The 14,770-nt window shown below is 40.5% G+C and overlaps 1 protein-coding gene across 1 annotated transcript in view; it reads left to right on the top strand.

Moving 5' to 3' along the window:
- adgrg2 (adhesion G protein-coupled receptor G2) overlaps positions 1–14,770 on the top strand; it is a gene marked incomplete at its 5' end in the record, with an annotated part of 52,487 nt that overhangs the window by 24,194 nt on the left and 13,523 nt on the right. The window contains 6 exons of the mRNA XM_033033503.1: positions 1,036–1,081; positions 1,346–1,449; positions 3,709–3,830; positions 6,890–7,158; positions 10,730–10,829; positions 12,410–12,693. Coding sequence (XP_032889394.1) covers positions 1,036–1,081; positions 1,346–1,449; positions 3,709–3,830; positions 6,890–7,158; positions 10,730–10,829; positions 12,410–12,693 — 925 coding nt within the window. The remainder of the gene's footprint in view (positions 1–1,035; positions 1,082–1,345; positions 1,450–3,708; positions 3,831–6,889; positions 7,159–10,729; positions 10,830–12,409; positions 12,694–14,770) is intronic.

Genomic DNA, 14,770 nt, shown 5'->3' on the forward strand with positions numbered 1-14,770 from the left:
GTTCTGAACATGGATGCAGGTACTGTGTACTGACAATGAAGAAGGGAATAGTTGACAGTTATCTACAGCAGTAGTCTGACTTGTCCTTCACTGTGACTACGATGAAACTGAGACAAAATCAGGTCAAATATAATTAAGAGTAAAATGTCAAATTGATTAAGGTTGAATGTGGAGCTGCCAATCTGAAGCATTTTATGTCATTCTAATTGCTCTGATGATTGGAATTGTGCAATCTATCGAGAAGGACTGTGAATAATAACACATGCTGTCGGACTGAAGTACTACATAGAGTGCTTTGTTACTTAAAGGCTCTTCAGCCTTCAATAGAAGCATTCCTGAAAGGACCTAATAGTGATTGATGAGTTACTTAAGGAGATAGAGAAAATAAATACAAACAAGAACATGACCTAAACCAGGTATGCTGTTTGAGAAAATTAAATAGGAAACATTTCTTTACCAGGGAATAAGTGAAAAGAGGATGTGTGTTTATGCAGTAAACCAAAATATCCCAAATGCTTTTAAGGAAATATAAAAGCCAATTTGTGCACAGATGCATCCACAGGCAATAATGACCAGACCAGTTAGTTTTTAATTATGTTAATGGAGGAATAAATATTGACCTGGGTAATTCCTGGACTCTTATTAAAAAAGAACAGGGCCTCAGTCCAGGTATGTCAGTCCAGAAAATGTTATCCTCAGTTCCCTCAGCATTATCCTGAGATTTACCTTGATTTTTGTCCTTCAGTGGGAATTGAACCCACAAACGTCCGACTGAACCATTGAACACACTTTAATAGGTATGTGTAGGGTCTGATATCTGAAAGGTTGATGAAAATAATTGATTCATCCAAATCCATTTTATGAGATACACATCCAGGTATTTGTTGTAATAAAATTCAATATGTTGATCATAGTTGAAAACTGTGGTTGGGAAAAATAGATAATTAATTCTATACAAGTCATGCCTATTTTACATTTTAATTCTGAACCAGAGAAATGAATAAATATTGTCTGCATTGTGTTCTATGATTGCAGAATAATACTCATGTACAGTGTGTGTTCTGGGACTTCAGTAAAAACAGTAAGTACTTCATGTCATATTCATATCTGCATAGCATTTTGTTTAACTTCCCAATTAGCAGTACTTTTACTTTCTTGCATTAACTTTCCATTGTTATTGTTCAATCCAATTCCATAATTTATCAAACTCATTCTGTATTCTTTAACACAACCCATTCTGCCTGCATGATATCTGGAGAGGAGCCAAAGGAATTTGCTTCTTGAATGGCAGAATTATTTTCAGATGGTTATAGTTATTATGTACTGTACCTTTGTACGTTTGCAGATGGTAGCGGTGGATGGAATTCAGATGGTTGCACAACAGAATCGATTTCTTCCAATCAGACAATATGTGAATGTAACCATCTCACACACTTTGGAATCTTACTGGTATGTGAACAAGAGTAAAGACTTCACAATTTGGGCGGCGGTAGAGTTGCTGCCTTAAAGCAGGTTTGATCCTGACTACTAGTGCTGTCTGTATGGAGTTTGTATGTTCTCCCCATGACCTGCGAGATATTTCTCCGGGTGCTCCAGTTTCCTCCCACACTCCAAAGACGTACAGATCTGTAGGTTAATTGGCTTTGGTAAAAATTGTAAATTGTCCCTAGTGTGTAGGTTAGTGTTAATGTGTGGGGACCACTGGTCGGCGTGGACTTGGTGGGCCGAAGAGCCTGTTTCCACTCTGAATCTCTATACTATACTAAACTAAACTAAACTAAACTAAATTAAACTAAACTAAACTCAATCACAAATTCTTGCCCTGAATTCAACCCGTCAAATATGATTGAAATGCCTGTACAATTTTCAAAGTACAATTATTAAAAATAAATAAAATAGGTTATATTCTAACTAGCTTAATGCCTGAAATTTTAATAGCCAATAAAAATATCTTATTATTCTTCCTGACTTGGAAAAGGCCTTTATGATCTCGGCATTTTGAACCTTTCTAACCAATGAAAGTCTAAACATATAAGGCTAATTCTACTTGATACTGGCCACAGAATGCCGCACAACAAGCTCTGACAAAAAAAAGATAGTAACTTGGGTGTTTATTATAGCTTGGATGTTTTGCAATATTTAACCTGTGGTTTGAGGCTGGTTAATATCATAAACAGCGAATTGTTGAACTCACAAAGTTAGTCATATTGTCAAAAAGTCATACAGCACAAAAGCGGTCCCATTGCACAATTTGTCTGTGCCGACAAGATGCCCCATCTAAGCTAGTTTCATTTGCCCAGATTGGGCCGTTATCCTTCTTAACCTTTCCTATCCATGCACATATCCAAGTATATTTTAAATGCTTTTATACAACCTGCCTCAACATCTGGCATCTCATTCCATATACCCACCACCCTCTGAGTTAAAATGTTGCCCCTTAGGCTCCTATTAAATGCTGCCAGTCTCCCCTTAAACCCATACCCTCTGATTCTTGAACGTTGAAACTGATTATTTTTTGGAGGGCTGGAGAGGAAGAGTTTGGGAGAATCCTAGCATGGAACATCAATTTTACATTGGGCATTTTACTGAGATTACGGGTCCTCCCAAGAGTCCCTTTCTTGTGAACTTTATGTATCCGAGACTTTTTGCAAATCAGAAATGCAGCTGCCTGGCAAGATATTGAAGTAAAACCAGAAGCCAGCCAAAGGCAAAGCATAGCTATATCAGGATATTTAACTCAACCTAGTGCTGCAGACTGAGTTCCCACCCGGCAGAAGATGCTAGCAGCTGCCAGCAAATCCATCCCGCTCGTATCCCAAATGCTTGCTCTTCTGTATGGGCTGCAATTTGCTCAGGTGTTGAAACCTGAGAAGGATCTGCATCATGGTAAGAAATACTTCCCAGGCAGATTTTTAGAGTGGCTACAGAATTGTGATCTTGTAAAGAGGATTGACGGTTGCGGTTTAGAAGCCTTAGAACCATTCATGGATAGAATCATAGAAAATTCATTGTGACCTACAGTTTAAAGAGGTCTGAACCTAGTCCCACCTCCCAGCAGTGGATCTACAGTGTCTGCAGGTCACAGCTTTTCATGTACTGTTGAAATATGGTGAGGATTTTCTGCCCCTCTAATCCCTCTTGGTAATGAATTCCACATCACGAACAGCCTCAAGTAGACAATTATTTTCCTCAGATAGAAATAAAGTGCTGGAGTAACTCAGCAGATCTGGCAAGCTATCTCTGGAGAAAAAGGATCTGTGATGATCAGGTCAGTCTGAAGGAGGGTCCCGATGCAAAACATCACCTATCATTTCCCCCCCGAAATGCTGCCTGACTCACTGAGTTACTCCAGCCCTTTGTGTCTATCTTTGGTATAAACCTGCATCGGCAGCTCCTTCCCATTATGATTCTTTTCCTCATCTCCTCTCAAATGCCTTTACCAGAGACTGTAAATCTAATTGCCATTGAGGACATCAGCGGATAAATAGCTGACAAGCTGCATACCTATTTAAAAGAAGCTGGTAGATACCCACATTAAAACAGTACATAGAGAAATGTTGGATGGAGAAATTAAATGTTTAAACACAAATAACTCAAATAATGATTTAACAAAAGGTATAGCATGGAGTTATTTTGCCGATACCTACCAAGATGAACTCCATGGAATGTAACATTGTAGTAACTCCAATTTTGCTGTTGTTTCCATAGGCCCTTTCCAGAGATCCTATCGATGAAAAGAACAACCAGATCCTTACTTTCATTACGTATATAGGCTGTGGCCTGTCCTCAATTCTGCTGGCTGTAACACTGGTGACCTACCTAGCTTTTGAGTAAGTCTTTTGTTTTCCTCATAGAACTTCTAACACTTCCAACACTGTTATTTCCTCCCCAACCCATTATATGACGATATTTTATATATTTTAAAGAAATCATGTCTGGTCATTGTATGTATCGTGTCCAGCACACCACTCCAAAGGTAAGTGTACTGCAGTATGCCTCTGGCATCTCAATGTTAGAAGGGGTTGCTTTTGTCCCCTGTTGGTCTTGAGTAGGTTGTTGTTGGAGGGAATGCAGCATTGTCAGAAGGGCTTCATTTTCAAACAAGGTCATATGAGCAGGTTGAGGCCACTCAGCCCCTCAACCTGCCCTGCCGTTTAATAAGATCACAGTTAATATGATTATTGTCTTTAATCTTCCTTCCTACCTAGCTTCAGTAATTTTGATCTCAGTGTTTATTGATTTACCTCTGCCATAAAAATACTCAAAGACTCTACTTCCACTAATCTTTGAGATAGAACGTTCCAAAGATTCACAAGCCTCTAGAGAAAAAAAATCGTCTCGTCTCTGCCTTAAAAGGACAAATTTGTTGTCATTTATTTGTCCGTATATTGTCCATTTACAGTATGTGATCCTTTAATTTCATTCTTAAACATCGATTCTTGATTCCGTACAAGTTAAAACAAGCTGACTAAACAGCCCAAACACTTCTATTGGAAAAGGAACCTCACAATGGCTATGACAACATTAATTGCACGATCTTTACTATCTAATTAAATGTCCCATTTCTGTTTGTGGTGTACAAATTGGCTGCAATATTGGCCACATCCTCTTAAGAAATAGCACTCCAAAAGTAATGCATGAACAGCCAAGTGCTTTGTGGTGCGATAAGGTTGTAAAAACTTTACATAAGACCATTTGTAAGAGAATTAGATCATTAGGGGCAGTCAGCGTGGCTTTGTTCAAGGCAGGGTCATGCCAGTAACTTGATTGAGTTTTTTGAGGAGGTGACGAAGGTGATTGATGGGTGAAGGGTAGTGGATGGTGTCTCCATGGATCTTAGTAGGGTATTTGATAAAGTCCTTCATGGTAGGCTAATCCTGAAGACTAAGATGCATGGAATCCACTGTAACTTGGTAACTTTCATTCATAACTGAATTATCCATTGAAGACAAAGAATTGGGGTGGAAGTGTGTCAATCTGTCTGTGACTAGTGGTGTTCAATAGGAATCTGTGCTGGGACCTCTGTTGTTTGTGATATTTCTATAAATGACATGCATAAATGTAGATGGGTTGGGCAGTAATTTTGCAGATGAATCAAAATTGATGGAGTTGCGGACAATGGGGACGGCTGTCCAAAGATACAGTGGGATATAAATCAGTTACAGATATGGAAAGAGAAATGACATCTTTTGCTTAATCTGAGCAAGTGTGAGGTGTTGCACTTGGGGAGGTCAAATGTAAGGGGAACGTATACAGTTAGGGATCTTGGAGTCCAAGTCCACAGCTCCCTGAAAATGACAACACAAGTAGATAGAGTGGTCGAGAAGGCATATGATATTCTCACCTTCATCGGTCGAGGCATAGAATGTAAGAGTCAGGAAGTCATGTTGCAGGTTTATAAAACTTTGGTAAGACCGCATTTGGATTATTTTGTGCATATCTGGGTGCCCCATCACAGGAAGGATGTGGAGGCTTTGGAGGGGCCCAGACGAAGTCTATCAGAATACTGCTGTGATTCGAGTGTGTTCGCTATAATGAGAAGTTTGACAAATTTTAATTGATTTTTCTTAGACCGACAGATGAAAAGGCAACATTTGGAGGGATCTAGGCTAAACGCGGGCAAATGGGACTAGCTTAGATGGGGCATTTTGGTCAGAATGGACTCGTAGTGCTGAGGGCCCTGGTTCCATGCTGTATGATACTATGACTCTGACAAAATAAAAACTTGCAGCAATATATAAAAGCCATTTTCTGTTTAAATTATTTTATTTAATTAGCTTTGGAATGGCAAGAGTAGTTCTTTCATTTATTTAGATTCAACATAAACACAACCAGTAGAAATGGTTTTGAGCAACAGTCTGGTGCATAACCCTATCTATGTTTTGCTTTCCACCTAGGATGCTAACCCCTAACCTCTTTTGCTTTCCACGCCTCGCTCTTCATCTAAGATGCTGCTTAAAAGCTACTCCTTTGTTAAAAAATTGGCAGCTATTACCCGATGTTTTGTAAACTTAAATATATTTTACTATTTATAAATGTGCAATTTTTACTTGAATTTTTTTTTGATACTCTGGCAAACTGCATACATCCTAGGTAATGATAGGTCGCAGGGCTTGGAGTACTCTCCTGTCACATCAGGCACCTAAGTTTCAATGTACTCCATGAATGCTCAGGTAAAAGCCTCGTCCAGTAGATGGATGTAACTAGTGAGGGAAATGTTTCTTTCAAATGCACTTCACCGACTGAGGTCTGATCTCAGGTAGTTGCTTGCTACCAATTTTGATGCATAGTACTGTAACTTCTCACGTAAGTGCTCTCAACAAGTCCTTTCCTGTGAGTGCTCAGTGTTTAGTGGTGTTCATATGCTGACTCCCATTCAACCTCACTTATTCCCAATCTGTTGGTTCGTTGCTGGGTCTCAGGAAGCAAAGGAGACCTATACATTTTGTCTGTGTTCTTACTGTCTCTGACTACATTTTGTCTCTATTTGCTTTGTTGTTACCTTCTCCCAGCTAACAATGATCAATTCTACATTTTCCTTGATCTCCATTCCCTTTGCCCTGTTTTTATACCCTCACACTTCCTTATCTATCTATCTCCCTCCCCCCTGATATCTGGCTGAAGAAGGGTCTCGACACAAACAGTTACCCATTCCTTCTCTCCCGAGATGCTGCCTGTCCTGCTGAGTTACTCCAGCATTGTGTGTCTATATTTGGTTTAAACCAGCATCTGCAGTTCCTTCATACACCTATACATGTCATGTTAGAGTGCCATAATTCAACTATTTCTGCCTTTTCCTTCCTCTCGTTTAAATTTATGTAATGTGGCATCATGGAAATGTGATTGCAAATGAATGAATGATTATTTACCAAGTTCATTCTTCTTTCAGCAAACTCCGCAGGGACTATCCTTCAAAAATCCTTATAAATCTCTGTGCCGCTCTGTTGCTCCTCAACATGACGTTCCTCATTGATACGTGGATTTCGGTCTACAATATAGATGGTCTATGTATTGCAGTGGCTGTACTCCTCCATTATTTCCTGCTGGTTTCCTTCACATGGATGAGCCTTGAAGCCTTCCACATGTACCTGGCTCTTGTTAAAGTTTTTAACACGTATGTGCACAGATACATGTTGAAATTCAGCATCATTGGCTGGGGTAAGTAAGTTCCAAAGTTTTCATTGTTAAAAAGAAAATGCCAAGCACAAAATTGACCCCTTTTACGTTGTGGGTGACAGGTTGCCAGAGAGCTTATTGTGCAAAAAAAACAAGACAATAGTGAAAGCGCTATTGGAAAAAAAAACAAAGTCCATCCATGGGAGTGCAAGAGATGGTCCACAGTGTTCCACTGTCAAAATAGGATTAGGATTGTGCTGTTCGGGTAAAGAACATGGTAGATGTAAGAAAGTCGTTGTTATTGAACCTGGTATGTTGGACTTCAGACTTCTGGATTCTCCCTCTGGTCGACCAGAGGGAGATTTCCCCTCATGTCGACCATTCCAGGTGCCAGTCCTTACCCAGCCACTTGCCCTCTTCCTTTTCAAAGACCTCCATCTTCATGTTCCACCACCTGTATAAAATCTACTTCCATCGATCACCGAATCCCAAGTCATAACCCAACTTAGAAACATAGAAAATAGGTGCAGGAGTAGGCCATTCGGCCCTTTGAGCCTGCACCGCCATTCAATATGATCATGGCTGATCATCCAACTCAGTATCCTGTACCTGCCTTCTCTCCATACCCCCTGATACCTTTAGCCACAAGGGCCACATATAACTCTCTCTTAAATATAGCCAATGAACTGGCCTCAACTACCTTCTGTGGCAGAGAATACCAGAGATTCACCACTCTCTGTGTGAAAAATGTTTTGTAAACTTAAATATATTTTACTATTTATAAATGTGCAATATTTACTTGAATTTTTTTTTGATACTCTGGCAAACTGCATACATCCTAGGTAATGATAGGTCGCAGGGCTTGGAGTACTCTCCTGTCACATCAGGCACCTAAGTTTCAATGTACTCCATGAATGCTCAGGTAAAAGCCTCGTCCAGTAGATGGATGTAACTAGTGAGGGAAATGTTTCTTTCAAATGCACTTCACCGACTGAGGTCTGATCTCAGGTAGTTGCTTGCTACCAATTTTGATGCATAGTACTGTAACTTCTCACGTAAGTGCTCTCAACGTCCTTTCCTGTGAGTGCTCAGTGTTTAGTGGTGTTCATATGCTGACTCCCATTCAACCTCACTTATTCCCAATCTGTTGGTTCGTCGCTGGGTCTCAGGAAGCAAAGGAGACCTATACATTTTGTCTGTGTTCTTACTGTCTCTGACTACATTTTGTCTCTATTTGCTTTGTTGTTACCTTCTCCCAGCTAACAATGATCAATTCTACATTTTCCTTGATCTCCATTCCCTTTGCCCTGTTTTTATACCCTCACACTTCCTTATCTATCTATCTCCCTCCCCCCTGATATCTGGCTGAAGAAGGGTCTCGACACAAACAGTTACCCATTCCTTCTCTCCCGAGATGCTGCCTGTCCTGCTGAGTTACTCCAGCATTGTGTGTCTATATTTGGTTTAAACCAGCATCTGCAGTTCCTTCATACACCTATACATGTCATGTTAGATTGATATCCCAGTAACACTCTCATATGAACTAAAGTGTCAAGAAGCAGAAGCAGGTCAATGCCTCTCTCGAACCTTCTTTACCATTCAATAAGATCACAGCTGATCCACTAATGGCCTCAACACTGCTACTTCCCCATTGCATTCCCTATGTATCCTAACCAGCCAGCCGTGCCTCCAAAGCAGACTCTATTACTATTTTTTCTTGCATGCTGCAATCAGCAAATCCTTCACTGGGCTTGTAAAGTCAGATCTTAATCAGTCATGGCTGACGTCATTGCTGTCATGCATCTCTTTGAATAAGTGCTTAACATATATAACACTTAGAGTCTATGACAAGTAATGATTTCTCATGTCACTTCAAAGTCATTCTATTTATCTTGCAAAAAAATGTTAGTTTGTGTTACAAATAAGTTAATTCCTACACTCTGTATGATGTGCAAAAGATAGATGGAACAAAAGCAGTAGAAACAGGTCGGCCTTTGGTCCCCTTTATAAGTTCCACCATTCAGCAAAGGTATGGCTAATCTTGTAGAACAGTTCATTTTTCCATTCCATAGAATTAACTGAATATCAGATAATCCACCACTCAGCTTTGAAGATAGTCACCAATTGGTTACCAGAATTATCTGTAAGGAAAGAATTTCAAAGACTCACAATCATGTAGTTGAAGAATATTCTCCTCATCAATGGCCTGGTTGTACATGTTGTGTGGGGCACATTGAATAACCAATTGAGCTGGAAAACTTGCTCAGTGTATTTTTCCCTACTGTGCTACTGACATCTTTCTGTCAAGACACAGCTAAAATCACCATGACCACTGTGCCCTTTAGTATCCTTTGTCCTTTGTAGAGCTGCTGTCACCTTTCTGGGCATGACACAGCTAAAATCACCATGACCTCTGTGTATTATAGTATCCGTTGTCCATTGTAGAGCTGCTGTGAAACCTGACAAGTTTGGATTAAGTTTCATTGAGATTGATCAATCTTCAATCTTCATTTCTCACTGCACCTCCACGCACATTTCACTCGACAAAACCTTTCAACCTGATGTCCTGTAACGTCGGTTCTCTGAAGAGGATGATGCAGCCATTAGGATGAGCACATAACTGCTGGTGCCAACTTTCACAGCTAATGGGTTTATATTTTTTAAAGGTAACATTTACCAAACTTTATAATAGCTTTGCACAGTAAGGAACAATTCAGTTGCCAGATAACCCTGCCATTTCTTTCAACATAGTATCCAAAGATAGAATGGGCGGCACAGTGGCACAGCTTGTAGTGCTGCTCCTTCACAATGCTAGAGGCCCAGGCTCATTCCTGACCTCAAACGATGTCCATAAGAATGTACATGTTCCCTCTGTGAAGTCTGCATGGGCTTCCTCCAGATTCCCTAATTTCCTTCCACTCCCACAGTTGTTCTGGTAGGCAAGTTACTTGTCCATTGTAAATTGCCCCTCGAGTCTGGGGAAGTGGTGGAGTCTGGAGAATGTTGACGAGAATGTGGAAAGAATAAAATAATGGGATTAGTTTAGGATTAGTATAAATGATAAATTGGTCAGTGCATACTTGGTGAGCCAAAGGTCCTGTTTCTATGGTGTATGTTTCTATGACCCTTTGTGTTAGAAGGAGGCCATTTGACCCATTGAGTCTATGCCAGTTCTCAGAGCAGTCCCATCAATCCCATTACCCACATTTATTTCTCTGCAACCTATTCTGTCTCACATGCCCATCAAGTCCAAGCTGATTCCCTTTTCACCCCTATACTAGGGATTATTCACAGTAGTGAATAACCCTACTCACCAGTGCAACATTGGGAATGTGTGAGAAAACCAAACCAGCCATTCGCAGGGAGAAGCAGCAGACACATAGACAACACTGGCAGTCAGTAACACCAACTCTTGTGCCATTGCATCGCCCTATAACATGATTCAATACATTTAATAGTAAATGTTCCAGAATTTTGTCTTAGTTTATTTCTAAACTGAATTGAGGGAGTGCTCATGGTGTAATATATAGCAAAGTTTATGTGTAGATTACAGCTGTACAACTGGTATTTATAAGCACCTTTATGACTGTAATTTTTTTTCTGTCTGAAATAGGTACTCCCATTATAGTGATTGCCATCGTCCTCATCATTAGCCCAAACAACTATGGGCTTGGAGATTATGACAAGAACACCAACTCCACCTATGACACATTGTAAGTGACTCTGCCTGAGGAAGGAACACGTTACCTTCCGTTGCCACTCCAATGATTACAGTCTGGACAGACCAATTAATTCACATTGGAAACATTATTTCTAATCATTCATTACCCCTTTTCTTGTGAAACGTTTCCTCTATCTACCACATGCAGTGTCCTCAGGAGCACATTTATTAAACACCTATTTGCAATTTAACAACATGTAGTCCAGGAAGGCAACAAGCACCTTGCCTGGGAAATAGACTGGAATGTGGAGAGGCAAACCTAATATTGGTTAACCTATTGGCTACAGTGACCTGAGCAAAAAAAGAGTAAAGAATGCAACCAAGAACAGGAACCTGATTTCTTGTCAATATATATTGTAAGAGCGGCGTAGAGGTGCCGTCTTTCTGTGCCAGAGACCCGGGTTCAACCCTGACTATGGGTGCCGTCTGTACGGAGTTTGTACGTTCTCCTTGTGTTTTTCTCCGGTTTCCTCCCACACTCCAAACACTACTGGTTTGTAGGTTTATTGACTTTAGTAAAAATTGTAAATTGTCGCTAGTGTGTAGGATGGTGCTAGCGTACGAGGTGATTGCTGGTTGGCGTGGACTCAGTGGGCCCTGCATCACTAAAACTAAAACTAAATATTTGTTTGGGGGAATGAATAAATTTAGTTCTGTAGTTTCTTACCATGTAATATACAGTATCTGATCTTGTTTGCCACTGTGGGTGGCTTGGTTGTAATCATGTATAGTCTTTCTGCTGACTGAATAGCACACAATAAAAAAGCTTTTCCTTGGTACACGTGACAATAAACTAAACTAAGTAATCATGGGAGTGCGTAGAACAGAGGAATCAAGGAGTACAAGCACAAAGTTCTGTTTCAGGACATAATACAATAAAACACTCCTGACTCTTGACTCTCCTGAAAGTGATATTGCAGAGAGATATGGTAGCAAAAGAGGCTTTTGGTTCTCAAGAGCACAGTTCATCAGATCCTTGGGTGTTGAACCTCACCAAAGTCTCTTGCACTTTTTTTTACTAATATTTATTTCCTTCTGTTCCTTACTCTCACTGGGCCACTGGGTTTCTAATATTTCCAAATGTTTTTTTGTGTCTTCTGTGAATTCTATGAAGGTGTCAGAGATTATGGCGAGGAGGCTGGAGAATGAGGTTAGGAGGGAGAGATCGATCAGCCATGATTGAATGGCAGAGTAGACTTGATGGGCCAATTGGTCTAATTCAGCACCCATCACTTATGATCTTATGAATTCAGATAGAAATTCTTTGTTTAGTTATTCTGTCATTTCTTTACTCCACTCCACATTGTAAGTTCTTCCATCACCTATATTAGACCATGCTAGACTCCTTTCTACAGTACATTCTTTAGAAATTCTTTAAAACCTTCTTACCAAACCTTTGGTTACTTATCTTAATATATGTAGCTCAGTGTGAAATAAAGTTGCTATGAAGATGGTTAGGTCATTTTACTGTATGAAGACATATTTTTATTGATCAATCAAATAAAGGAGATGTTTGACAGTATTGAATCCTGTTTTCTTATATTCAAGGTGTGCTTTTCTTCTGTGTTTCAGCTGTTGGATCAAAGATGACACTACGTTCTATGTTGCTGTAGTCGCTTATTTCTGTGTCATGTTCCTCCTGAACGTCAGTATATTTATTGTCGTGATGATTCAATTATGCCGGATCAAAAACCAGAAGCAGCATAAAAATACAGAGAGGAGCGTGTTACAGGACATGAAAAGTGTGACGGGCCTCACCTTCCTGCTGGGCATAACCTGGGGATTTGCCTTCTTTGCATGGGAACCAGTTAACATTACATTTATGTATCTCTTTGCCATCTTTAATACGTTGCAAGGTATGTATTAATATGTATTAATCTTCATTCATCAACAAATGTGAGTAACTGTGAATTGGACCCAATTCTGTTATCAAGATGTAATGATTCATTGGTTCCTGGCGGGGGAAGTCTGGGTTTTAAGGGACAGCACCATAATTCTGATCATGTTAGCAAAGTACCTCATAATTTTGATTTGTCCGCTAAATCTAGTCCTTTGTGCAATTTCCCTTTGGGAAGAGTTAACCTTGAAGGACATGTTTCTTCGTCCTCAAGCCAATCCACTGCACCTCAATAATGTTTGCTGCTCCACATATTATTATTCCAAACATTACTTGTACTGCCTCTATGCCCACAGCCTTTCCTTCAACCCTACCTTGTTTCATCAGTAAAAATAAAAATTATTGATGAAATTAATCAAGAGAGTTTATTGCCATGTGTCCCAGATAGGACAATGAAATTCTTGCTTTGCTTCAGCACAACAGAATATAGTAGGCATGAATACAGAACATGTCAGTGTGTCCATATACCATTATATAAATACATACACACATCAATAAATAAGCAGATAAAGTGCAAATAAACAGATAATGGTCTATTAATGTTCAGAGATTTGTTTCAGTTGAGTTTAGCAGCCTGATGGCTGTGGGGAAGTAGCTATTTCTGAACCTGGACATTGCCATCTCCTGTACCTTCTACCTGAAGGTAGCGGGAAGATGAGTGTGTGGCCAGGGTGGTGTGGGTCCTTGATGATGCCGCCAGCCTTTTTGAGGCAGCGACTGCGATAGATCCCCTCAATGGTAGGGAGGTCCGAGCCAATGATGAACTGGGCAGTGTTTACTACTTTTTGTAGTCTTTTCCGCTCCTGGGCGCTCACGTTGCCGAACCAAGCCACAATGCAACCAGTCAGCATGCTCTCTACTGCACACCTGCAGAAGTTCGAGAGAGTTCTCCTTGACATACCGACTCTCCGTAATCTTCTCAGGAAGTAGAGTCACTGATGTGCTTTCTTAATAATTGCATCAGTGTTCTTGGACCAGGAGAGATCTTCAGAAATATGCACGCCCAGGAATTTGAAGCTCTTGACCCTCTCCACCATCGACCCGTTGATATAGATGGGACTGTGGGTCCCCATCCTACCCCTTCCAAAGTCCACAATCAGTTCCTTGGTTTTGCTGGTGTTGAGAGCCATGTTATAGTGCTGGCACCATTTTGTCAATCGGTCGATCTCACTTCTATACTCTGACTCGTCCCGATCAGTGTTACATCCCACAACAGTGGTGTCGTCAGCGAACTTGATGATGGAGTTCGCACTATGACTGGCTACGCAGTCATGAGTATAGAGTGAGTACAGCAGGGGGCTGAGCACGCAGCCTTGAGGTGCTCCTGTGCTGAATGTTATCGAGGCTGACACATTTCCTCCAATACGAACAGTCTGTGATCTTTGAATGAGGAAGTCGAGGATCCAATTGCAGAGGGATGCACAGAGACCCAAATCTGAGAGCTTGGTAACCAGCTTGGAGGGGATGATTGTATTAAATGCCGAGTTGTAGTAAATGAATAACAGCCTGACATATGAGTTTTTGTTGTCCAAGTGGTCCAGAGCGGAGCGGAGTGGAGAGCCAGCGAGATCGCATCCACCGTTGATCTGTTGTGGCGGTAGGCAAACTGCATTGGGTCTAGGTTTTTGTCGAGTTAGGAGCTGATTTGCGCCATGATCAACCTCTCAAAGCATTTCATCATCACCGATGTTAGTGCCACTGATCGATAGTCGTTGAGGCACATCACCTTGCTCTTCTTGGGCACCGGTATAATTGATGCCCTTTCAAAACAGATGCATTGAACCCTACAAAGTTTTCAGTTCTATTTGTAACTCCAGAGATTAATTGGTAATCTATGTTTCAATGTATCAAGGCTGGGGATTTTCATAGTTGGGCTGATGTAGAGTAGATAACATTATTTCAGAATCAAATGACATAGTTTTAGAAAGGAGAAGAAGAGGGTTTTCTTTATTTAGAGGGTGGTGAGTCTGTGGAATTCATTGCCACAGACGGCTGTGGAGGCCAAGTCATTGGGTATTTGTAAGGCAGAGATTCAC

The sequence above is a fragment of the Amblyraja radiata genome, chromosome 14 (genome assembly GCF_010909765.2).
Source record: "Amblyraja radiata isolate CabotCenter1 chromosome 14, sAmbRad1.1.pri, whole genome shotgun sequence".
NCBI classification, from domain to species: domain Eukaryota; kingdom Metazoa; phylum Chordata; class Chondrichthyes; order Rajiformes; family Rajidae; genus Amblyraja; species Amblyraja radiata.